Raw genomic sequence first — 24,749 nt, 5'->3', positions numbered from 1 at the left:
AAAAAAATTGAAATAAAAAACAAAACAAAAAATGTACAAACACGTATAATAATTATTTCATAAAAATAATTAACTATATATATATATTATTATATCATTTATATTTATTATATTTAAAATTAAAATTATTATTTCATCACTTAAATTTACTATTTTGTTACATTAAATGTTTGTAACAATATAATATAATTTTGATGCACGGATCATGATCGGTCCACTAATTGTTTTCGGAAATAATACACCTTTTCTTTACGTATATATTTCTCTTATTGTTTCTTCTTTTATCATAAATATTTATTAATTAAATTTTTAATTTTCTTAATATTTTCAAATGTGTTAATCAATTTTTTAGATAGATACGTATGTATTCACTTTTTAAATGATAAAAACAATCATGTACAAAAGATTCTTTTCCTTTTTGTATATAATTATTCTCCAATTTTATCTTTTAAATATTTTTTAAAATAAAATAGTTTAATAATAATATTTATAAAAATATTATTTATAAAGTTTACATTGGAGTGTTAACAAAATTAATAAAATAATTAAAATAAGTTTTTATTAACTTTTATAATTATTAAAAATTATTATTTTTTATCTAAAACACTTTTTAATAATTTTGTTGTCTTTTAATTAAATAACTTTATCATTTAATAAACAAAAATAATAACTAATTAAATATTTTTTTATTTCAAAAACAGAATAAATTATTTTTTATAACACTTCAATAATTTTTTGATACTATTATATATATATATATATATATATATATATATATATATAAACTATAAAACTATATATATTCTAATTAATAAAAACATAAATATAGTAAATAAATAACTGTTAGTTTTTGTATTAATACATAAGTATAAGAAGATATAAATATATGTTAATAATAAGAACATACTATATAACGAGTATTTATGATGGCAGATTAAAATTATTTTTACTACATAGTCATAATAATTAATGAAAAAACAAACTACCTATAATACATTTATATATTTTATTACAGTTTTAGTTTTCTATGCTTGGAAAATTATGTTCTTCACAATATTAATATTTTTAATAATAATAATACATTAAATTTCTTGTTTTCGTTATAAGAAAAATACTTGTATTATGCTAATAAAGAAATAAAAAAAATCAAACTTAGGTAAGTAAAGGAAAATTCAAAATTTATAACAGAAATTAATTTCTTTGCTACATCACTAAAAATATAAAGAAAAATAAAATAATTGTAATTGTACATCCTCTCCAATTAACTTCAAATAAAACTACTAGATCTCCAACAGTAACCATGTCACACACAAACTATTCAATCATATTTTAATTCTCTCTCCTTGTCGACCTCCGACGTGGGGGGGCAGAAGATGATTCTTCCTTCTCTTTGTTTTCTTTGTTTTCCTCGTTCTCGCCGTTCTCGCCACTTTGGTTCTTGGCAGAGGAGTCTACATTTGTCTTCTCCACCTTCGTCTGCACAGGGAGAAACATGGTCCCAAAGGTATAGTCGGTATAAAAAAAAATCTCAGCAAAAATGAACATAGAACAATAAAAATGAGCTCTGTTTAACTACTTACGGGCTGCTTCTTCCCACCAAATATGATCCTGAAGAAAATTGACACGAAGACAACCAAAATGGCCACTAGAATGCCAACAGTAAGATTGGGTTGCTCTTCACCTTTCTCGATGAGATCCTGTAGAAAAAAGATAGATAGATAGAATTGTAAGTCATTTTCCAAGAAGACGCTATTCGGAAAGAAGACAAATATTTGTATGTTACTCACATGGATTTTAGGCTTATAGGCACTCAGGAAGGGAATGTCTGCGATCTTGTATAAGAGGTCAAATACCTTCTTCTGCAAGGACAAAACGTAATATTTTGCATATAAGGACACAATGATGGAGAGAGTAAATAAAAGAAAGATGAAAACGAGAGTAAACTAAAAATGAAAAATGACGCTACCTGGAATCCAGCAAGACCATTTGATCCAGCTTCAGCTTCCTCTGCCTTCTGTTTCTCTTTTTCAACTGAAAACTTGGGTTTCCAAGTAGTCTCCCGATACGACTCAGCAATTTTATCATCTTTAGCTATCAAGATGTTGTCAAACAAAATGCCATCTTGCATTGTCCAAATCTCAATACCAATAGCTGCGATTGGCTCAAAATCAGGTTTCTTAAGTTCAAAGTAAGCAGGGTTTGGAATATCCCTAGGTTTCCATATACCCTTATAAGCAGGATTTTCAATGAGTGGTGCATGCCATTTTCCCTTATAAGCAGGATTCCTCTTCATTGGCCTCTTCCACTCACCACAGCCTGGGGCGGCTTCACATTTTGGGTTCTCAATCTTTGGGGCTTCCCATTCACCATCCTCCTCATCGTCCCAATCTTCCGGTTTTGTGGCCTCTGGATCATCTATCTCCTCCGGTTCATCATCTAACCATCCTTCAGGTTTTTCAGCTTCTTCATCAACAATTTCCAAGGGTGCATCCTCATCCCAGTCGTCTGGCTTTACCGCACTTGGGTCTGGAATTTTCTCTCTCTCATCCCAGTCCTCAGGCTTCTTATCGTCAGCATCTGGGATTGTCTTGGGAGGGATAAGAGGAGGTTCAAAATCATCAGCACTCAAGAAGTTTGCCTTCTTCTTCTGTTCCCCATCTACCAAAATTTGCACCTCATTGTCAGGCTTCAAAATAGCCGTGTAAACATGAGATAATTTATCAGAAGGGACAGAAGGGGGAGCCTTAAGATGGTGTTCAACATACTCCCCAGTCTTGGGATTCTTGTGTTTGAAAATGAAGTGTACTTTGTTTGTGGAACCACATTTATCAGGACCGAACATGATAGAATACGGAGATTCGTTGTCAAATTCCTTAGGTTTCCATCCAGCCTCCTGTGGTCGGAGATATTTTAGATATGCTCCACCGCATTCAAGGCCATTCTGAAGCCGAGTTTCAAACTGGAGAACAACAGTTCCGTCCTTGAAACTCACCGCCTGGTCAAGTTCCTTCACTATGGCGTATTTCCTCGCTTTCTCACTGACTAGAAGACCATAATCATCATGTCCCTCACTCTTGGCATGTTTCCAGACACCTAGAACCCAGACCATATAAGAGATAGTATATTAGATTTAGCAATAAAACATCAATCATGTAAAGTTACAAGTGGAGTGGGATAATATTCATAGGTGTATGACTCAAACCTCCATGTTTTAACTACACAAGCAAAAATTAAAATATCTAACCTTATGCAGATGTTACAAACTATATTATTAATATGCACACACTTTAATTTACATAAATAAATAAGAATACAGCTAGCAACTAGTATTGAAAATAAGCAATACGATATTTAAAATAAATTGAAGTATTAAATATACTGAAAAAGCGATCGAATATGTTTAACTATACATTTTACATCGAATACTCTAGCAATTATAATCCTTATCATTGCACACAATTTTGATCACTAAATCTTATCTTAGCACACATTATAAGCATTAAAATACAAAGATCATGTCACCTTTATCAAAGGTAAAGTGGATAGAAGTAGCCTATAATATAAGCATTATGGTTCTATGATCAATGTTCCTCATACTCTCACAAATAAATGTCCCTTTCAGTTGATACATTCCATCCCTTATAAATACAAATACATACACACATACATGACCCTTGAATTACGCCTAGTTTGGTAAAGGGAGAAGAAATAGAGGAAGAGAAAGTGCGCAGGTAAGGAAAGGAGGGAAATAGCTGAGAAATAGAGTAATGTATTGTGTTTGGTTAAATAGAAAGATAGCAAAAAAAAAAAGAAAAGAATATTTATTATAAAAACAAAATTTCAATAATATATATACGACTAGTACACTTCTTGTAGAGTAAATTATGTTGTGAAATAAAAGTTGATTTTAAAATGTTAACAACATAACTGATTATCTAATATACATAGTCAATCACTTAAATACACAACTTGTCATTTGCATCATTTACATGATGCAAATGAAAACTAGTACCTCGTAAGGTACACTGCTTAATTACAGTGAATATGTGTTCAATAGAATAAAAAAAATATTATACAAAAAAGAAAAAAAATAGGTTACTAATAATTGAAAGAATTTAACCCCTTAACCAGTACAGATTTAGCACTCGTTTTGCTAGTCCAATCATGTCAATAAATTTAGATTTCGGAGATATTTGTGTGACATTGAAACGAACACCTTTAAACAAACATTAGATTGAAACTAACACATTAAACAAATATTAGACTGAAGCTAACAGCAGTAAATAAGCCTTAGATTGAAGGATCGTCTATAATGACCTACATTTTTATCTTGAGTGAGTAGAGTTATAAGAAATTAAAACTAACAACATTAAACAGATATGGGAAAGAACAACTTTACAATACAGAAAGAGAGAAACAGTGTACATTCGGCAACCATCACCAGAGAAGCAGTTGAATAATTTGTAATCACATAGAATGAACCGAGTTTGTGTTAATTACCACTGTATTCGTCTTTCTGAGAAATGATCCACCGGTCCGGAAAATCCTCGTCGAATGACTCGTAGAAGATCTAAAAGAAATGAACAAGTGACAATTGATTAGTGTGAATCTGGTGAAAATGGAGATCGAATCATCAACAGAAAACAAGATTTGAAACAAAGGAAAAGGACATGAAGAAGAAGAATTACCGCATCGTCTGCATCGTCAGAAGCGCGGAGAAGCTGAAAAGAAGAGGCGGAGATCAAAAGGAGCACCGCAAAGATCCCAAGAGGGACTCGCTTCCGTTCTCCCATGTTCCACTATAACTGTGAAACCCTAGCACTGACACCGTAGAGAAATTTTCGATCTCTAGAAAGTGATTGAATCTCAGTGCTGTTCAAAGTCTATGGCCTTATATATAGATCTCTCTCACTTTGCCTGTGCTGTTTAAACCAATGGTTTTACTGGCCACGTGACACTACCCAATAGTACACTGACACGTGTTCTTTTTTCATCACACATGTTCCACTACGAAACCATGTAATGTAGGTAGCATAAGTAGTCATAATTATTTTAAACTTTTTATTTTACTTTTATAATTCTTACATTTTTTCAAGTTTTATTTATGCATAATGTAAATAAATTTTAGTTATCTTAGTTTATAACACGTGTTTAAATTAATTATTCTGAATGGAAATGTGCAAATGTGTATTAAAAAAAAAAAAAAAGACATTTGGAGTTGTGCTTCTCCGGAGGAATGATGACTAAAGCAAAGAAATACGAATAAGTAAATATATACTTAAACCGTAGTTTATCTACATGCTTACTTAAATAAAATATGTAATTAAAGTGTAGGTTATCATTTCAAATATTCATTAAATAACAATAAATATGAGGACGGATATTCAAAGAGAAATTAATACATAATATCAATTATAGTCTTATATTTAAAATAAAATTTAATTATACTCAAACTCAATACTATCATCAAAAAGATATTTAATATCTAACTTTAAAAATTGAATATTATAAATATTTATGCTTAATCTCAATATAAAGATTCATAATTGAAACTAAAATTAAATATATTTTTAGCTTACTGTTAAAATTATAATTAAATATATTTTTAATGTCAGAAATTTAACATGAAATTAAAATGTATTTTTCTAAAATTTTGGTAATTTATAAACTTTAAAAATAAAAGATATAATTTCTTAATTTGATTGTATTAATTATTTGTTTATGTATCATACGATGTGTTAAATACTAGGTATAATAATTGATTTAGTCCCCTAATTTATTGATTTGTTTCAATTTGATACTACAAAAAAATAGTATTTATCAATAGATTACTTTTATTGGTAATAATTGAATTTTCGACGAATTTGTCGATGGATTCTTGTAGTAAGATTTATAGATGAATAATTCTGTCGATAATGTTATTTATTTGAGAAGGTATTGTTTATCTATCGGTAACTTTAATTCTGAATTAACAAAGAATTTTTATCGACGGATTGTTGATTCAATTTAGTACTCAAATTATTTAATGTTTACGTCCTCTCTTCTTAATCTACAATTATTTCTGCTCTCACACCTGGATATAAAAACCTAATTTAAAGTAGAAATGTGTGATTGGCTTTGTCTCGATAATTCCTTTCCCTAAAGAAATAACAATAGATCGTATTATATACATAACACGTGTCAAACCGTAAAATTTTCATTTTTTTAATTTTTTAAAAATTTATAACTATCCATAATTTTTTAAAGCATGTAAATTGTCACATGTCAATTATCAATTGTGACACGTAATAGTAATAATAATCGTTTTCGATTTAGTCATCTATTTAAATTTTTTATTTAATTTAATATTTTTATCGTTTAAAACAATTTAATTTTGTCATCTCTCATTTAAAATCAAATTAATAAATAAATTTAATTATAACTTATATACACATATTAAAATAACTTTTTTAATTTATTCATCAAATCACTATACCTATCACACTATACCTATCACTCTACCTAAATACTTGTAAAATTAATTTTTTTATACTTAAAAAAATATCTAGGTGTAATAATTTAATATATAAATTCAAAAAGAACATATTTAAACATTTATATGATTTATAGTTAAATTTATTTATTAATTTAGTCTTAAATTTGAAGAAAATAAAATTATTTACTTTAAAAAATAAAAATATTAAATTAAAAAAAAACTAAATAAAAAATAATCACACGTCACAATGTCAGATGACGACGACAGTAACATAACACATACATTAACGTAACACATACATGATAATTTATATATTTTAAAAAAATATAAAAAAATATAAAAAATTTAAAAATTTAAAAAGCATGACAGAACACATAGTATTAACTCTAATTTAATAAAAAAATAATTAAAAAACTAAAATAACTAATAAATAATAAATATATAAATAAAATCAAATAAATAAATATTATTAACAACTAATAATAATACATAATGAAATTCGTTTAATACGTAATACTATTATTAATCACATACAATATGTTATAAAATTTGTATGTTATAAAATTTGTTTGCAACTCAAATATTAATATAGTTTAACATATAAAAAAATTTAAAAATTAAAATATATTAAAATTATAAACAAAATAAAATTTAAATATTAAAAAATATATTTATTTCATGTTATTGAAAAAAAGAAAATATACAAACATAAAAATAAATTTAAATCTAAATATAGAAAAGTGTGTAAGAAAATATAAATATAGTATGAAACCTTCTACTCTTTTTATATTTTTCAAAGTTTTAAATTTGTTACGTATAATTACAAGACATAAAAATGTGGATATACTTTCAGACTTCAGTACTCAAGTTAATTGTGGTCAAAATTAGAAAGAAGTAAGCTCTTTGACACTTATATTAATGATCAAAGTAAGAAAGGAGGGCAGATAAATACCTAAAAAATAATTGTTGACAAAAAGGAAAATATAAAACATAAAAAATCTAATATTAAAATATAAACATAAAAAACTAGAAAATATAAATATTATCGTATGGAAATTTTAGTTCCTTATATAACAACTAAAATTTTAAAGATTATTATGTATAATTAAAACACAATTAATGTTTCCATATATTTGTATAAATTCGTCATCTAACTCTTGACAAGTACTTAAATAAATTATTTTTTAATATGAATTAGAGATTTACATTTTGAAATACATGAATGTAATTTAATTAAAAAGTATTTAAATTTAAGAATTACATTTAAAATAAGTAATATATGAAAAATGAAAACATTATCATTTGTTTTTATCTTTATAACTTGGTACTTCTATTATTGCTTCAGGCGCAGTAATTTGAAGTTAACTCATGAATAATAAATAGTTATTGAAGTTTCTAATCTTTAACTTGAAAAAGGAAAGTAGCAAAAGCCACTATTACAGAGAGGTGGTTGAGCTATTTACAATAGAAGTGAGAGTTTGTTAGATTTAGAATACTCAGAGGTGGGAAGGATCAATGCCAACGGATTTCAGAGTTTCGAGACGGGGTGTGTGGGCGTAGGCATCTTTGCTAACGGGGTTAGGGATGTGGTGGTGGTCGGGGTAGCTGCGCTCTTGCACGTGCGCCACTTTCCGGAAGAAGGAGTGCTTGATGAACTTCTCGGTCTCCTCCGCCACGTGCTCCGGTTCCACCACTTCGGGGAGAGTCTCTCTTCTCTGCTTCTTCACGCGCACCGTTGGGGAATTCCTCAGTTGCTGCCACGCAGTGTGGAGACCCAGCCCCATCGCCGTCGTGATCATCCCAATCGCCACGTACACCGCCACAAAGTCCTGTTTCGTTGAGTTCCTCTTTTGCTGGTTCAGACGCCCGTAATCAGCCGAAGCTGCGTACGCTTTCATCTTCGGTGCTGTTGCGGTTGCGTACGCTGCCTTATTGCCTCCCACGCCGTTTTTCAACACTGCTAACCAATTTCCCCTCTGCACCACATCACATCACATCACATCTTCATTGTCAATAACATCACACGCTACATATTAACAGAAAATGCATCACACATATAATTACTTGAAGAAACAACAAAATCCTACCATTATTCCGATTCACTTGTTGTAGTTGTTTCTTGCAGATGCGAAAACTGAAATCAGTTTGTGTTCGTTGTTTGTATGCGGTCGTCGCTGATTCTTCCAGTGGCGCGCTTATATATAGTTTGCGAAGTGAGTGTAGTCTAGGCAGAGAAAGAAAGTTCGGGAGCCACGTTGCAGGGTGTGGAAGGCACAGGACACATGTCACTTTCCCCTTTTGACACGTCAACCGTAGAAGGCTCCGGAAGTGTCACGCGTTTTTGATAGTAAGGACTCGAATCATATTTATCAGTGCCTATATATAAGATAATAAGATATATTGCATTGGATTTGTGAATTTCTTTTGGATAAGTATAGGTTTTATTTAAGAGAAAAAAGATTAATGATTTTTCAATGCGACCTTCTATTCAAGTTTGTTTTTCTTTATTGGTGTGTAACACAAAATGTGTGGTAAAAAATCATAGAATTAAATAAATTTCAAGACAAAACTATAAATTCAATAATCAAATAATCTAAGAGTCGAACGATTAACATCGACAAAATCAAAATAATCTTGTCGTAGTTATGTAAATTTCTTTGCCTGAGCTTTATTGTGTTCATGACACTTAACTCCAACTTATTTTCTCTCTGTTATTTTCATATATGAACCAGACAAAAATGGGTTGTGCGTTTGCGTTTTTTATTTGTTTTAAAACCAAAGATATCGATTGCTAAGTCACGAAATGATATTGTTTTAGTCCAGAGTTTTGGGATACTAAGACATCCAATGTAGTGGCTTTTTATAATTTTAAATGTTTTATTTATACTTGAATTTTCTTATTACGGGTACGTGATGTAAATTTAAATGTGAATTTAAAGTAGTATAGAGATAATAAAGTTCAGAAATATATATATTTAAAAATAGTTTAAGTACATATTTTCAATTCAATATCTGTTGGAAAATACATTTGATACTTTAAAAGGATTATATTTATTCATTTTTTATGTTTAAAGACCAAAATGTATCGAAGTTTTAGACAAATACGATTTCTAATTTTGGATTAAAATTCAGAGACTAAAACATACTTAATCCTAAAGTTAATTTATAAATTTATTATATTATCTTAAAATGTTAAGATGTTGGGTTAAAGGAACTATCAATTTTCTATAAATTTATTATCTTAAAATTTTAGATTATTAAAAATTATGTCAAATTTTGCATGAGTTGAATTTATATTTTATTGGTATTATTTTTTTAGTGAATATCTTTCGAAACATATTAAAGATATCATAAGTATGTTTTGTCTTAGTGATTATTATAGACAAATATAAATTAAAAATTTAAGATCAGTGTCAACCATTGACAACACAAAATCGCTGCGAGGAGAGTACCCGAATTTTGATGAAAATTTAGGTAAAATCCAAATATGAATCAAACTCCGAGTCTAAATTGAATATAAAAAAATTAAACAATATATAAAAAATAAGATTCATAAATTCATTACAATGAATATCCACTCAATGCAATAAATATCCAATTAGATAATAAACACTATATTTAATGAGATCTCACATATTATTTACAATGTTATTTATTCTTTTTATTTTATTTTATTTTGCTACTCAATGCATTATAAATTATTTTTGAACCAGATGTTGCTTTATGTTAGATAGGGAACTATTAAACATGTGTTTATCAACCTTGATAATTACTGTAGTAGGGGAAACATATAACGTTTTTATGTCAAAATTGATAACAATTGAATAAGAAATGGTTTAGTGTCTCACACTCTATTAACTTTGAGATGACTTATGTAAATAAACAATTGAAGTTTCTTACTCTATCAACTCTGACTATATAAGGAGATGATTGAAATCTCTCACTCTCAATCTTAATAGTGATTAGATAGGAGGAAAATTAAAGTCTCTCACTCTATCAGTCTTAAAGATGACTAAGGAGTGAAATAGTTGAAATCTCTCCTATCATTGCCAAGTTGCCACGAACCAAAAGAAAGTCTTTGATGCCCTCACCACGCTCTTGAGCTGGTTGGAGAACCAAAAACAATAATAAAGATCCTAACCTGACATCCAAATAATCTATACACATCCTTCCCCCCATAATCTATCATCCGAATCTTAGCCTAGGTATCGTCATTCAGTCTGATCAAACTACAACCAGTAATCTTCTTGGCCCTTTTGTTGGCACTCAATGATCTCCTTACCTTGACTAAATCATCCCATTGCCCTCTGTGAGCATAAATATTAGCCAAAACAGAATACACCCCACCATCTTCAGGCTTAATCTCCATTACTTGCTTCGCTGCTTTCTTTGCAACCTCAACATTCCCATGAATCCTACACCCTCCAAGCAACCCTCCCCACGCAAACACATCACCCCCATTTGGCATCCCTCTTATCATCTCCACCGCTTCCTCAATCAACCCAGCCCTGGCCAACATATCAGCCATGCATCCATAATGCTTCTCCTCCCGAGCAACCCCATATACAGTTTCCATCTCCTGAAAAACCTTTCGCGCTTCACGAACTAGACCCCCATGGCTGCACCCCACCAACACCCCCAACAAGCTCACCCCATCAGGCTTGACTCCCTCCGCAACCATTCTAGAAAAATACTCCAACACCGTCGATCCTTCTCCGTGAATCGCAAACCCAACAAGCATAGCATTCCACGTGAACACCTCCTTCTCCTCGCAAGACTCAAACACATCCCTCGCAGTCTCAACACACCCACATTTCGAATACAAGTCCACCAACCCTGTTGCCAAATACGAATCAACCCGTATCCTATTCCGTTTAATGTAATCATGAACGATGCTACCTTGTTTCAACTCCCCCAACCGAGCACATGCGGAGAGAACCGACACCAGCGCTATATTATCCGGCTTAACCTCCAAAGCCATCATCTGACTGAAGAGTTCAATGGCTTGGTTACAAAGTTTCAAGTGACTATACCCTGCGATCATGGTCCCCCAGGATATTTCATCTCGGACGGGCATTTCGTCGAACAGTTGGCGCGCGCGGGAGATCTGGCCGGTTTTGACCAGCCCATCAATCAAGGCGTTGTAGGAGACGACGTCTCTGTGGGGACATTCGCAGAACAGCTTGTGGGCATCGTTGACTCTATCGAGGATGGAGTAAACGCGTATGAGGGAGTTGAAGGCGTACAAATGGGGTAAAAGGCCGAACTTGAGGAGTTGGGAGTGAAGGGATTGGGCGAGGGAGAGGGAAGAGAGTTGGGTGCAGGCTTTGAGGGCAAAAGGGAAGGTGTGGAAGTCAGGGGGGAGGGAGAGGCGGCGGAGGGTGGAGAAGAGGCGGAGGGCAGGGAGAGGGGAGAGGAGGAGGGTATGGATTCTGATGAGGGTGTTGAAGGAGAATGTGGTGGGGTTTGGGAGGGAATGGAAGAGGGAGAGTGCATAGTAGGTTATTATTGAGTTGGAAGAATGGGTTGCGGCGGTGTTGGAGGCGGAGAGTAGGGTGGTGAGGGTGAAAAGAATGTTGTTGATGATGGGGAGTGTGTGGGGAGGTGACACACCGGTGGTGACGGTGTGGCCGTGGATTTGGTACAGTTGGGAAATGGATTTGCATTGGCTTATTAGTTGCAAAGTGTTTTGACGCATTGCAGATTCACATGTTACTCACAGTGGAGCAAGGTAAAAAAAGAAAGAGCCAAAAAACACACAATCCAAGTTATTTGAATGCTGAAATTAACTAAAATTTTAAAATCGTGAACGGCAGGATTCGAACCTGCGCGGGCAGAGCCCACATGATTTCTAGTCATGCCCGATAACCACTCCGGCACGTCCACAGCGATGTTTCGTTTTGCATGAAGTTATATATATAAATTATTTAGGAAATTAATTATGTTGTATGATTATGTAAGATTATAACTTTTTTTGGGTTAAATATATTTTTTGTCCCTTAACTTTTAGTGAATTTTGGAATTAATCCTTTTCAAAATTTTGAACTAATTTAGTCTTTCATGTTTCGAAATACATAGATTTAGTCATTTTAATCAAATTTTGTTAAGTTTATTTGACATTTCAAATGCGTTTTATAATAGTATTTGATTTAATATTAAAGCAAAAATGTGTCAAACATTATAAACAACTCAACTACAATCCTGAAATACGTACGAAACATCAAATAAATCTAACAAAATTTAACTAAAAGGACTAAATCCACGTATTTTGAAAGATGAAAGATTAAATTGTTCTAAAGTTTTAAAATGGATTAATTCCAAAATTAACTAAAAGTTAAAGGACCAAATATATATCAGTTGGAAAACAACTATACTCTAACTAAATGATTTTTTATGATAAAAGATTTTAAATTTGTAAAAGCTAAAATATATAATCCATATTCAAATCCACTCAAATAAACTTGAATAAATATAAATTGGATTAGAATATTAGGAATCTTCATGCCCTAACTCAACCTAAGGTGAGTGAGTTATTTTGTAAGGAGGGGTTCCAATAATTGGTATTCCTCTCCGTACGGAAAGATGGGTGGTGATAGATAGCATATGGTAAATTGAGAGATATCAGGTTATAGAATAATAAGAAAGAAGAATAAGAAAAAGTAGAGTATTGGTTTTCTTTAGTTATAGTACACTCATTGCCGAATTTGGTAAGCCCACTGAACCATTTATTAGTGGCTATTTTATTAGCACTTATCTTCTCAAGCATTAGTCTCATGCACGCAACCCATTTCTTAAATGCAAGTGCTCATCCACAACCCTATTCTCTCTTTACACTTGGCTCTTTTGTCTCTATGAAACCTTTAACCTACCACCTTTTATTATTATAACTGATTTTTCACTTTTTTTTACCTGTTTTTCAACCCTCTTTCTCATCTTTAATCTTTAATTATCCTTCCCTGTCGGTTGTGAAAAAATGGCAGACTCAACGGAATTTGTGACAGAAATTGTTTAAAGCAGAAGAACAATAATATGCTCCAGTGTGCTTAATAGAATAATTTTTTGATGGATGGAAATGTGATTTGATTCTTTTTTTTTAATGCCTATGCTTATCTGTTTTCTTTTGTCGGTTTTCTCTATTTATAAGTTGGAATTGAAGGTAATCCTTCCACGTGTCTGTGTCATTGGAGTGGTTATATATATGCTTGAATGTTTGCAAGATTTGAAACCACCATTGTTGAAACTGCTGTCTAAAGTAATGGAGAAAGAAGAAAGTGAAGAGGAAGATGAGAACGAAAACGAAGCTTGGTTTTTGAGTATTATGGTACTCTCCGTCTGAAGAGAGGAGAGTGAAAAGGCAATTCATGAAGGCTTAGGGAAGGCAAAGCCTTTCTTCCAGGTTCAATTCACAGAGCTGCACCTGCTGCACTGGTTATTCAGCTTCATAAGGTTTTAGAAAGCAGTCTGCAACCACGATTTCGACCGCAACATGATCACAATTGTGGTCGCATCGTTCATATTTGCGTACAGTAGCACATCATTTGATGAAATTGTGACGCAACTGCAATTTAAAACATTGCAGCTAGCTAACACGGACACAGACTGCAGTTTCATCTTAAATTAATGTTTATGTTGAGCTCATTTACTGTGTTTTTCTTTCGGTTTGAAACTTTTAATGGTGGACTTAGGTAGGGAGGTATTGAGTGATTTGAGATACAGTCATGTAGGAAATGTAATATTTTCCCGTGTTTTGTTGGAAGTCATGAATAAAGTGAACTGTTTGCTGCTATCATGAAAGAATAATTGATATTATCGATTTGACACCAAAGTTCACAAGATCAAAATAAAAGAAATAAATTGTATTTTTATCAAACAATTTGTTGGTGTGCGGTATAAATTAACATAGAGTGTTTAGCATTATTAAGATTATATTTTATTCACTTCATTCTTATCGATAAGATTATATTTCATTCACTTCATTTTCATGTATTCACAAATATCTCAAATTCAATGTCATGTCAAAATTAGCTAATAAATTTATACCCCCAATGACTTTGAGCTTATAATAATTCATCAAGTTTTAATTTCTTAATTTCTCAACAAACAACATTGCATTAAGTTTAAGAGTCTTAAGATTACTAATGATTATGTTTTATTCCTAGATATAAGTTTCATTAGGTATTTAATTTCATATATAAGACATTTTTCAACACCGCAACAAAAATTAAGCATAGAAATCAAATAATAACATAGAAATCGAAAAGCATACGTATTAACATTACAAAATACATAAGATTCAATTTATTACATTTAACCTCAACAATTAGGTCTAGCTCTCCATAGTGGAGAACATAGGGCATACAAATTGAAGAGATATGGAATTAAAACCAAAGAGATGCATGACTTTTCCCAAGGTTATCAACAATTGTTATATGCTTCAATCGTACTTCCCTTTTGCATCAACAACTCCAATTTGCAAATCCTCTCTCTCTTCAATCCAAAAGGGAAAAAACACCATGGATGAAGATTAAGATCCAAGGAGGAGTAGGGAAAGCTTTCAAGCACCCTAAATAGCCTCCAAGGGCCTCTCTAGGTGAAGATAAAGTGTGGAAGTGAGAGAATGAGCCAAACCTTTTAGGAAAACAAAAATAAATACCTATCTTTTACAACTCAACATTGACATCGTCTGACACCATCTAAGAATTGATGGGCACACTTGTTTCGCGAAAGGGGCAACCTCTGCCACATCACCATTCGACACAACCCTTGTGTTGCCTGATGGTGGTCTAACCATCGCCTGCGTCGCTGTCCAAAATTATGGCTCGCCTAACGAGATGTAGCTCTACAACTTAGTTTGCTCTTTGTTCGCAACACTACATGTGATTCTTGTGACGCATGGTGCGGGTATCTGCGTTAAAATTCATATTTTGTTGTCAATTCATGCCCCTTGCGGTCTAGTTTGTTTTCATCCACCAAATTGTCTCCTATTTACTTATTTTACACACTCAAAATAGATATTAGAGGTAAAACAAGCACAAAATAACTAAAACATAAAACAAAAAAACAAGATAAACTTGAAGATTGATAAAAGCTATGAAGGGGTTGATTTTATACACAAAACTTAACACAAATAATAACATTATAAACCACAAACAATTGCACCTAACCATTTTGCTTGGCAATATTCACTCTGTGAATTGCACCATTGTCATCAATCAACCACTACAACTTTTTTTCCAACATAAAACTCCCTCCTATAGTCTACCACAACTCCTTAACTACCCCTAATATCTCAAAATAACTATCTATTTCGGTCAAAGACCATGTACTTGTTTTCCCATTGTATTTTGTCCTATTATTTACAAACTCTTCACCATAATGGACCACCACTTCAAAAAAGTTCCCAAACATCTCAACTTGTATATAGATATACACCAGTTACCCTCTTAAATAGTCATAACTAGAGATGACAAAAATTTTCAATTCTAATGTCTACGGGATTTGCAAGTAAAATTCGCTATAGGTAGTAAGTGGATACTTCAAATGAATACCTATAGATACTGGATAATAAATAATTTAATACTTCATTTTAAATGGATCAGATGTGAGTATCATACCACTTGTACTTATAATTATCCATTAACGGTAAAAAAATTAAAATTAAAATTTAATTATTATTTTATTAGGTTAAATTTAATTTATATTTTGTTAGGTCAAATTCAATTAAAAAATATTTTATATTTAATTTAATTTACATTATATTTTAATATTTATTTATTTTGTAATTTTTTTAAAAAATTTATAATTTTTTTAAAAAGTTTATAATTTTTTTTAAAACATCTGTGAGTATTTTCTAATCGAACATTCGACATATAACAAGACAAGTAACGAGTCAATTCTTTTGTTGTAGGATAGACAGGGAACAAACACTATCTAGATCCATTATTATTCCTAATCATATTAACAAAAACAACATATATTACAACACCCATACTCCAAAATATTTAAACACCAAATTTATATGGGGGACCAGAACTTTTAGACTTTAAATAATGGTGAACCTTATCAATTTACAAAATGTATAAACAATGACACAATCTATAAGTTTTACGCAAGATATATGACAAGATGACGAATGACCAATATTTTTTACACAAACATATCACAATAATAAACTAGTCAAATAGACCTAAAAAATGAAACCTATAGTCCAATAATAAGCATAAAACTCACCTTCGACAATCCAAGCTAGAATGGTCTAATTACATTAACCATACATTATTCTCGCGCAATGTAAAATGTGTATAAAAATAATAGTATAAAAAATATAGAGCAAAACACACGATCCAAATAATTTGAATGTTGAAATTAACTAAAAACTAAAATCGTGAACGGCAGGATTCGAACCTGCGCGGGCAGAGCCCACATGATTTCTAGTCATGCCCGATAACCACTCCGGCACGTCCACTTTTATGATCAATTTAGCATTTATTTTTATAATACATTCTTATCTATAATATCGTGTTTATGTAAAATTATAATTTTATTTCTTTTTCAATTTTATTTTTCAGATGCCACATTTATAAACAACGAGCAACTATTTGAAGTGGAGCATCAAATAATTGAAGATATTTATTATAACAATATAAATTAAAAAAACAAAATAAAAAGGACTTCACAAATAGTCTTGAATTTAGAAAAACGTCACTCGGATATTCTATAATTAATTTTTGTGAGGATATTTTTCGCATGCTAGCAAAGAACAATGCAAATGATGGCAAATAAGCAAATGTATTTTTGTTCTATCTTTGTTTTTGAAGAACCAATGTCCATAAATTTATCTGTGGGTTCATTGAGGGAGAAATTTGGGCGAAACATGTAATAGGAGTTTCTAATATCCTTTTCAATGAACTTTATAATTATGTATGACTTGGCAATGCTTGAATGAACATTATTCTCTACTCCTTGCTTATAAGTTGGCATTGAAGGTAATCCTTCCACGTGTCTGTGCCTTTGGAGTGGTTATATATGCTTGAATGTTTGCAAGATTTCAATGTTCTTTGTTGAAACTGCTGTCTAAAGTAATGGAGAAAGAAGAAAATGAAGCTTGGTTTTTTAGTATTAAAGAGAGGAGTGTCAAAAGTGAACTGTTTGCTGCTATGATGAAAGAATCATTGGTGTTGTCAATATCTACTTTGTGCTGTCAATTACTGTTTCACATTTGTGGTATGGTGACATGTCCATTTTTCGAATATGCAAACTTTTAAGTATGCAATTTACGCCTGCAAGTAAGAATAGAGAAGAACATCTTCAGTGTGCCAAGCTAGTGACAGGTAGTTTTATGAACGATTACGGTACATATCACATGGGAAGTTTTATGCAATCTATGGTTCATGTGCATCCTAACACCATGATATTGCACCTAACCTAACCACCAAAACTTGATGTGATGTCATAAACAGAAATGAATGCATTATGAATTGCACATCTTGCATGCTTCCACGAACTAAATGCCTATGACAAGGTCGATATCAGATAAAATGACCTTGGAAAGTGGTTCATGTATTTGAATATTACATTAAAGGTCATCATTTATTCGAAAGACACGTATGGGAAAGTGATCTCATCAGTCTGAAAAGATTCTTAGATATGTCTACAGGTTTCTGCCCAAACACCACACAAACAAGACAGTGAAAAAGTTAGGCACATGAAAATCCACATGGCTAAACAGGAAAGAGATCTTCGTATCCTGTAGCAGACCAAAATGATCAAGAGATAGCTATTACTTTATTCACCAGGAATTACAAATTATCAGAGTCCGAGGTTTCCCTAAAGCAGTTCTCTGTACTGAACCCAAGTACCATAACAATCCATATTTCGTTTCCAATCCATGTTCCTTGCACTTGAATGCAGAGTTAGTTACATTGTATATTCAACAGATCTGAAAAGAATTCATTGTCATCATTCTATCTGTCAATTCTATTCACTCAAAAGATCCATACGTCACTTTTCTAGGTGAATGGAATTTCTAGTGACATGAAAATAGATTAGAACCACAATTATGTGCCTTCGCTTTTGATATATGAAATAGTTGATAAAGTACAGATTGAAAGGATAACCTATTATCTAGAGTACAACCTAGTTTCTCAATATTTTAGTTCAGATAAGCATGGGGAAAAACTTTCTGACTACAAAATCGTGTTTTAAGATATCCTTAGAAGAATGACTATCTGTAATAGTACCTACAGGACTAGTAATCTCTGTTCTTCGTCATCATCAACAATTCAAGGCTTTATAATATTTGAAATTAGCCAGTTTAACTATGACACTCTACTCAAGATCTAGACTCTTCTTCATGTTTTCATAAACCATATAAGTAATGCTTGCAGCTGGCACAACTTTGAGGAGATTAGGAATGAGCCCCTTGTAGAAACCTCTAAAGCCTTCATCCCTAAGAGTTTTCCAGAATACATCAGACATTCCCTTGTAAGCACCGGTATTGTTGATAGGTTGTGCCTGCAGCCTAAGAATCATGAAAAAGGTTATGTCAACAGAGAGCCCAGAGAAAGTGTATCAACAAGAACAAACCTAGTGTAAAAGAACAAAACTGATACCTCCCTCCCCCACAATGCATATTTGCATTTGGGCGAAAGAGAGAAAAGAAATAACATTACTACTGACACAACTCTATACCTTGTCCTAATAACCTGCAGCGGATAGACACAAGTAGCTCCAAGAGCACCTGAAATTGTCCCACATCCAAGTTGTACCAGAGGACCAGGATCTGTGAAGGAGAAAAAAGAATAGGAATTTTTGAGTTTCAATACTTTAGAACTGTTAATTTTTAATTGAAAAAGTACAAACTGGTGAGAAATAAAATCATTATGTTCAAGAGATAATATGGTTGCAATAATATCATACCACTCTCACGGAGAATATATCTCTTGGATATATCTTTCAAGGTGTCATATACAGTGAGATCAATCCCTGCATAGGGAATCATACCCAGAAGAGATGGAACAAGCCCTCTGTAGAAAGCCCGAGGTCCCTCATGGACCCATATATCCTTTGTAAGAGTACCAAGTTTAGGAACCCTTCCACCATCAGAAGCACAAGTCTGTAACCTAGTTTTGACAAGATCCATTGGATAGATAGCAATCTGTGCAACTGCACCAGCCATACCACCTGCAAAAAGTCTTCCTGCAGTACCGATATCTGACTTTCCCTGTTGAGCATCTCCAATTACATTTTTCAGCATTTCATAAGCATAAAACTTGATGGCACTCTCTGGAGCTACCTTGACAACATTCAATCCATTACCTCGGAAAAACCCTAATAAACCATCTCGTTGCCATATCTTCATCACTGCTGGCATAATAGAAGCTCTTCCGGTCTGAACTTGTAAGACCACCTTTAAACGATCAAGAGGAGCAGTTGCTGTACGAGATGCAGCTCCTGCTATTCCCCCAGCAATAAAATATCTGCTCCTGTGCACATGTTTGCTGATGCCTTCAGGAATGACAGCTTGTTCCCCAATGTCAACAAGGCACACCCTCTCCCAATGCTGATATATATTTTCCATAGTTGCTTCATGAGGATAAAGTAGAAGAAAATCTCTCCACTCTTCAAAAGTGATAATTCCGTTATTATCCTTATCAACATGCTCCACAAAGCGAGCAAGCTCCTCCTCATCAATTTCAACCCCTGCAACATAGAAGCTGAATATGCTTACAATAAATACAACAGAAAAACTTACACAAAGGTACCAAGGAATACCATCTAGAAAAAATCTACAAGAATTATCAATATATGATCAGATCACCACATACAAGCAATGAAAATAGTGACGAAGAACATAAGTAACAAGTACCATAGAATTTACCTTCAAAGATCGAAGTTGAAGCAAGCTTCACAAATCTAAAGCACCATTCATAATGGTAGAATTATTCAAAATGTTATTTCTTTCTTCTTTTTTAATTCATAAACAACACTAGAACGTCTTCAAAAGAAGCACGTTCAAAAATCACAAGGATTGGCACATTTGTGAACAAATGTAAAAACCCTGCAGTCTCTCAAGAGGTAGGGCTTAACTTTTTCTCACAAATAACTGTTATGACTACAACCACGTATGTTCTTAGTAAACGAAACCCCTATACTCCGAATTATAGAATCTTCAAATAAGCTCACCCCATCACAGCCACCAGATGCAATTCAAGTTTAAGAAACAACATCGAATGTCAACATGTCTTGGCCCACTCACGGAAAAAATGAACAACCAACAACATACTAAAAACACTGCGAGCACACAATGGTGAAGAGGACAGATAACAAATAACTGCAACTCCAATTATATAATAATTTAACTTCCATGCATCATGAACGTAAAGATTTTTGCATCATGAATCAATCAGAAATCATCTTAGGCATGTCAATTCTCCAAAAACTATCTTAGCCATAGCCTTCAATATAATTATTACAAAAGTCAACGGCCTTACCATATATTATAACATGTCCAATTATGTTAACATATAATTGAAGGACAATGTAAAATTTTTGGCATGCAGTAATTAAAATTCACGAGGCACAATACACAATGAGGTAAATGAGTAGTATCAAACTTTGAAGGAGGTAAAAGAATACCTACCAGCCCTGACAAGTGCATCCCAAAGCTCTTCAGGGAGAATGCAGCCATTGTGCTCCACATCAATGGCCTGAAATATGCGATAAAGCTCCAACTCCTTGTCATCCATGTAACGCCTGAAATCATGGTAATCAATCCTGCCATCCCTATCAGCATCACACACCTTGAAAAGCTCCTTGGCATACTTATACTCAGGGGGAATCTGCAGTGCAGACAAACCAGCCTCAATGTGAGCATAGTCCAAGTACCCATTATTGGCAGAATCGAAGAAATTGAAGAGACTCCGAATTCGAAGATCCCTCTCGTCTTTGGTCTCACGCAAGGCAAGAAGCACGTGATCCATCGAAACGGGGCCCGTTTTCTTGCCACGGCCATGATCGGCTTTTGCTTTCGAAAACCCCACGTTCTCCATGTCTATGGCTTGGCCTGCCCCGGACATGCTCTTTCGCTAAGAATCTCAAAAACTCAGAAAATTAGAGATACCCAGTGGGGCATTTGAATTTTGAAGGACCGAAAGATGCTATCTTTGGCCTCAGATCTGCGTAGCGGTTACGTGGGGTTGGAAGGGTCAAAATCTCGAAACTCAAAAGTCGTAAACCACCAACTGGAAAAATAAAACCAGCGATAGAATTGAAGGGATGGGTCAAAGGAGAGAAGAAAGTTACAAAAGAGAATCACCTGAAGCTAATTGGACTAAGCATAGTGTGCAGTGTGATGTTGCAAAAGATAAATAGGAAGAAGAATTATGAAGATGAAGAAGAAGAAGTTACCTGAAATTGCAATTGGTGAGGACAGTTTTTCAATTTATGCAGCAATATATGTTAACTTATATATATACGACTATATATATATACTATATATATAAATATGGCAATGAATGTGTTATTATGCAGTGTTTTGTGGAAACTGAATGAGAGTAATAAAGAGGGGGAGAGAGGTTCTCCACAGTGTGAGTGAGAGAGATACTTGGTGAATCAATTTCTGTTTCTGATTGTGTTGCGTTATCCCTCTTTGTCAAGCAGGTAGAGAAGAAAAAGGGATATTATATTTCATCAAAACAAAATGAACAGAAAAAAGGGATATTATGTTATTATTATGTGGATATTCCTCTCAACCTGTCTTCATTATCATTTTCCTTTTAACTTCTTGGTACTAGGTCAATGTACATTTTAGGAGCATTTCTAATTTTGAAATCAAATATAAAATCTATAGATATCTAAAAAACATATCATATATTATTAAATTTGTATTAAAAGAAATTAGTGTAAATGATTATTTTTAATTGTTGATTTCAATTTATAAAAAATATTGAAATTTAGTTTGGAGATAGAGAAGGATGAGATAGAATAGAAGATTCAACTAATTAATATTTTTTAAAATACAAAGATTAATGATGATAATATTATATAGTGGAAAGATTAGATACCTTATTTTGTTATTATCAATTTTCTTAAAGTATAAATGGAATATGATTCTCTTATTCAAGTGTCTCTTATAAATTCATTGGTGTAATATATTTTTTTTATCTCGATCATCATGGAATTATGTTCAAACACAACAAAATATGATAGTCTCAATTATAAAAATATAAGCACGACAATATATGAATAAAAAAATTAAATGACTGAAACAATTACTTTTATTCTATACAGTTCATTTGTTTTTAGGAAAATTTGCTACGAAAATACTTAAGTTTCTAGAAAAGACGAAATTTGAAAAAAAAAAATTTATGTCCTTTTATTCTACTGATAAATGAAAATCTAAATTTCATGAAATAAAAACATATTTTATTGTTATAATAATATTCCGTTACTTTAATTAAATTAGTAAACTTCGAAAAAAAATTGTGAGAATATTCTCAAGAAGATTTATAACAAACCAATATTTTATATAGTTAAGGAGAATTAATTTGCATGATTTCTTCATTTTTTATATTAAAAGTTAAATAATTAAATACATTAATTAAGATATTATAAATGTATAATAAATTTTATAAAAACAAAAATATCTTTTTAAATTTGTAGACAATAACATATTGAAGAATGACTTTAAAATTTTTAAGTCTCTACTAAAAAGAAAAAAAATATCTTTGGTGACACTTCAAGAATCTCTCAAGGTGAAAGTTTCAAATATGAAGATTATAAACCTTTGAAAAATATGTCTTTAAGTTTTATAAAACAATTGATACTTTAGTTATTTTTTAATAATTTTTTTAAATGTTTAACACTATTTTTTGTGCTGGTTGTTATGTTAATTTAAACTTTCTTATATTTAATTTTTAACGACATCAAAACATAGTTATTTAATTATTTAATTCATTTTTAACTTTTATCGGTGAACATTAAATAAAATATAAAACCCACATGTGAAATACTTATTGACAGTTTTGTCTTTTAAATAAAATAAAATTACATTAATGATGATTAAGTCAAATTTAATTTAATATTACACTTACCTATGTATTTTTTATAGAATTCAACACATATTAATTACTTTAAGCAGTGTCCTTAGAGTACTCCTTAACAAAACTCATACTTTATTATAGAAATAATGACACCATCACCTTCCACGATTTTAAAGATTTATTATTATATTATTTCATGTAATAAATAGTTGAAAATTTATAGTAAAAATATAATATTGCATTTTAATGCTCATAAACTTGTATGAATGTTTAGATAAATGATTTTTGAAAGATAGTCGTTAATTTCGGAAAGCATGAAAAATCGAATTTAATCTTTAAACATGTAAGAAATTCAAATCGATGTCTAACTAATACTGTACCATAATAACAAAATAATTCCTGATTTTGTTATCAATTAATTCTTAAAAATATATTTTACTAACAAAATACTCTCATTAAAAATATATTTTACTAACAAAATAGTCTCATTAAATTATATGTTTATAAATAAAAATAAATATTTATCTTTTTCAAAATCAATTTTCATTATTTTATATCGTTAAAATTGAGTTAAAACCTAATTCAATCGCACGAAATTGATTTGTGAAATAAAATTTATACTCTAATTATATATTATAAAAATGCTATGTGAGCCTTCCAATCTAACAAATTGAGAATTCTCTATAAGTATTAGGTGAATATTTATAACGATCCAAAAACCCTTATTTTTAGGAATAATGCTTCTCTCAAGTTTGGTAATTCCTGATTTTTTTTTTCAAACAATCGTTATGATTCTTTTAATAATCATGTCTCATTTTAAATAGAAATGAAAAGAAGCAGATTAAAGGTTACTTCATATTCTCGATATTTATTTTTCTTGTAACATGTTAAAATATCTATATTGTAAAAGAAATTAAAGATGAGAATTAGGCGGAGATATTATAAAATAACTTGAGAACCCATTTTCGTTACCACTTATAGAATAAAAAATATTAGTTTTTCATTATACCTTTTCTTTACAGAATTAGCACTACTCTGTTTTTTGGTTTCTATTATCAGTGCCATTATTTTTAATATTCTTATATTATATTTATTTTATCATTTTATAATAATACACTCCGCGACATTAATAACGGTACATTTATTTTTCATATTACATTGTTCACTTAACCACTACAAGATAATGTAATTTAAATAAACGATGCATTGAAAATTAAAATTATATACACATA

At 31.5% G+C, this 24,749-nt stretch overlaps 4 protein-coding genes and 2 non-coding genes across 8 annotated transcripts; all 6 read right to left on the bottom strand.

Annotated features, from left to right (window-relative positions):
• Positions 1–1,157: 1,157 nt before the first annotated feature.
• LOC114177880 (calnexin homolog) lies at positions 1,158–4,881 on the bottom strand. 2 transcript variants are annotated; one of them, XM_028063470.1, is made up of 6 exons: positions 4,689–4,881; positions 4,501–4,570; positions 1,967–3,093; positions 1,788–1,859; positions 1,581–1,697; positions 1,158–1,476 (listed from the first exon to the last, which is right to left on the bottom strand). In XM_028063470.1, the coding sequence occupies exons 1-6, from the start codon at positions 4,791–4,793 to the stop codon at positions 1,330–1,332; spliced, it is 1,638 nt and encodes a 545-aa protein (XP_027919271.1). In that variant the 5' UTR covers positions 4,794–4,881; the 3' UTR covers positions 1,158–1,329. The 2 variants fall into 2 exon arrangements, with proteins under 2 accessions (XP_027919271.1, XP_027919270.1); XM_028063469.1 differs by having other exon boundaries at positions 1,581–1,859.
• Positions 4,882–7,841: 2,960 nt separating this feature from the next.
• Positions 7,842–8,671, bottom strand: LOC114177492. 2 transcript variants are annotated; one of them, XM_028062864.1, is made up of 2 exons: positions 8,563–8,671; positions 7,842–8,451 (listed from the first exon to the last, which is right to left on the bottom strand). In XM_028062864.1, exons 1-2 carry the CDS (start codon positions 8,563–8,565, stop codon positions 7,972–7,974), a joined length of 483 nt encoding a protein of 160 aa, XP_027918665.1. In that variant the 5' UTR covers positions 8,566–8,671; the 3' UTR covers positions 7,842–7,971. The 2 variants fall into 2 exon arrangements, with proteins under 2 accessions (XP_027918665.1, XP_027918666.1); XM_028062865.1 differs by having other exon boundaries at positions 7,842–8,477; positions 8,563–8,623.
• Positions 8,672–10,341: 1,670 nt separating this feature from the next.
• LOC114176804 (pentatricopeptide repeat-containing protein At5g61800) lies at positions 10,342–12,297 on the bottom strand. The gene has a single exon (XM_028061966.1). It carries the CDS (start codon positions 12,171–12,173, stop codon positions 10,677–10,679), a length of 1,497 nt encoding a protein of 498 aa, XP_027917767.1. The 5' UTR covers positions 12,174–12,297; the 3' UTR covers positions 10,342–10,676.
• TRNAS-AGA lies at positions 12,280–12,361 on the bottom strand. Its single transcript has one exon. It is a non-coding gene; the product is annotated as a tRNA-Ser (tRNA).
• Positions 12,362–16,858: 4,497 nt separating this feature from the next.
• TRNAS-AGA lies at positions 16,859–16,940 on the bottom strand. The gene has a single exon. It is a non-coding gene; the product is annotated as a tRNA-Ser (tRNA).
• Positions 16,941–18,414: 1,474 nt separating this feature from the next.
• LOC114179229 (calcium-binding mitochondrial carrier protein SCaMC-2-B) lies at positions 18,415–22,134 on the bottom strand. Its single transcript, XM_028065492.1, has 5 exons — positions 21,884–22,134; positions 21,117–21,717; positions 19,394–20,176; positions 19,166–19,256; positions 18,415–18,995 (listed from the first exon to the last, which is right to left on the bottom strand). The coding sequence occupies exons 2-5, from the start codon at positions 21,550–21,552 to the stop codon at positions 18,803–18,805; spliced, it is 1,503 nt and encodes a 500-aa protein (XP_027921293.1). The 5' UTR covers positions 21,553–21,717; positions 21,884–22,134; the 3' UTR covers positions 18,415–18,802.
• Between the last annotated feature and the right edge of the window lie 2,615 nt (positions 22,135–24,749).

Source organism: Vigna unguiculata, chromosome 3, assembly GCF_004118075.2.
Source record: "Vigna unguiculata cultivar IT97K-499-35 chromosome 3, ASM411807v1, whole genome shotgun sequence".
NCBI lineage: Eukaryota > Viridiplantae > Streptophyta > Magnoliopsida > Fabales > Fabaceae > Vigna > Vigna unguiculata.
This window is presented reverse-complemented; position numbering and strand designations above follow the sequence as displayed.

Excerpts from the sequence above, each read along its gene's own strand:
- LOC114177880 (XM_028063469.1), bottom strand. The coding sequence starts at position 4,793 with ATGGGAGAACGGAAGCGAGTCCCTCTTGGGATCTTTGCGGTGCTCCTT. Across the intron at positions 1,860-1,966 it reads ATGGTCTTGCTGGATTCCAG|AAGAAGGTATTTGACCTCTT; the intron begins GTAGCGTCATTT and ends TTGTCCTTGCAG. Across the intron at positions 1,477-1,580 it reads TTGGTGGGAAGAAGCAGCCC|ACGAAGGTGGAGAAGACAAA; the intron begins GTAAGTAGTTAA and ends CTCCCTGTGCAG.
- LOC114176804 (XM_028061966.1), bottom strand. The coding sequence starts at position 12,173 with ATGCGTCAAAACACTTTGCAACTAATAAGCCAATGCAAATCCATTTCC.
- LOC114179229 (XM_028065492.1), bottom strand. The coding sequence starts at position 21,552 with ATGTCCGGGGCAGGCCAAGCCATAGACATGGAGAACGTGGGGTTTTCG. Across the intron at positions 20,177-21,116 it reads GGATGCACTTGTCAGGGCTG|GGGTTGAAATTGATGAGGAG; the intron begins GTAGGTATTCTT and ends TCTATGTTGCAG. Across the intron at positions 19,257-19,393 it reads ATATATTCTCCGTGAGAGTG|ATCCTGGTCCTCTGGTACAA; the intron begins GTATGATATTAT and ends TCTCCTTCACAG.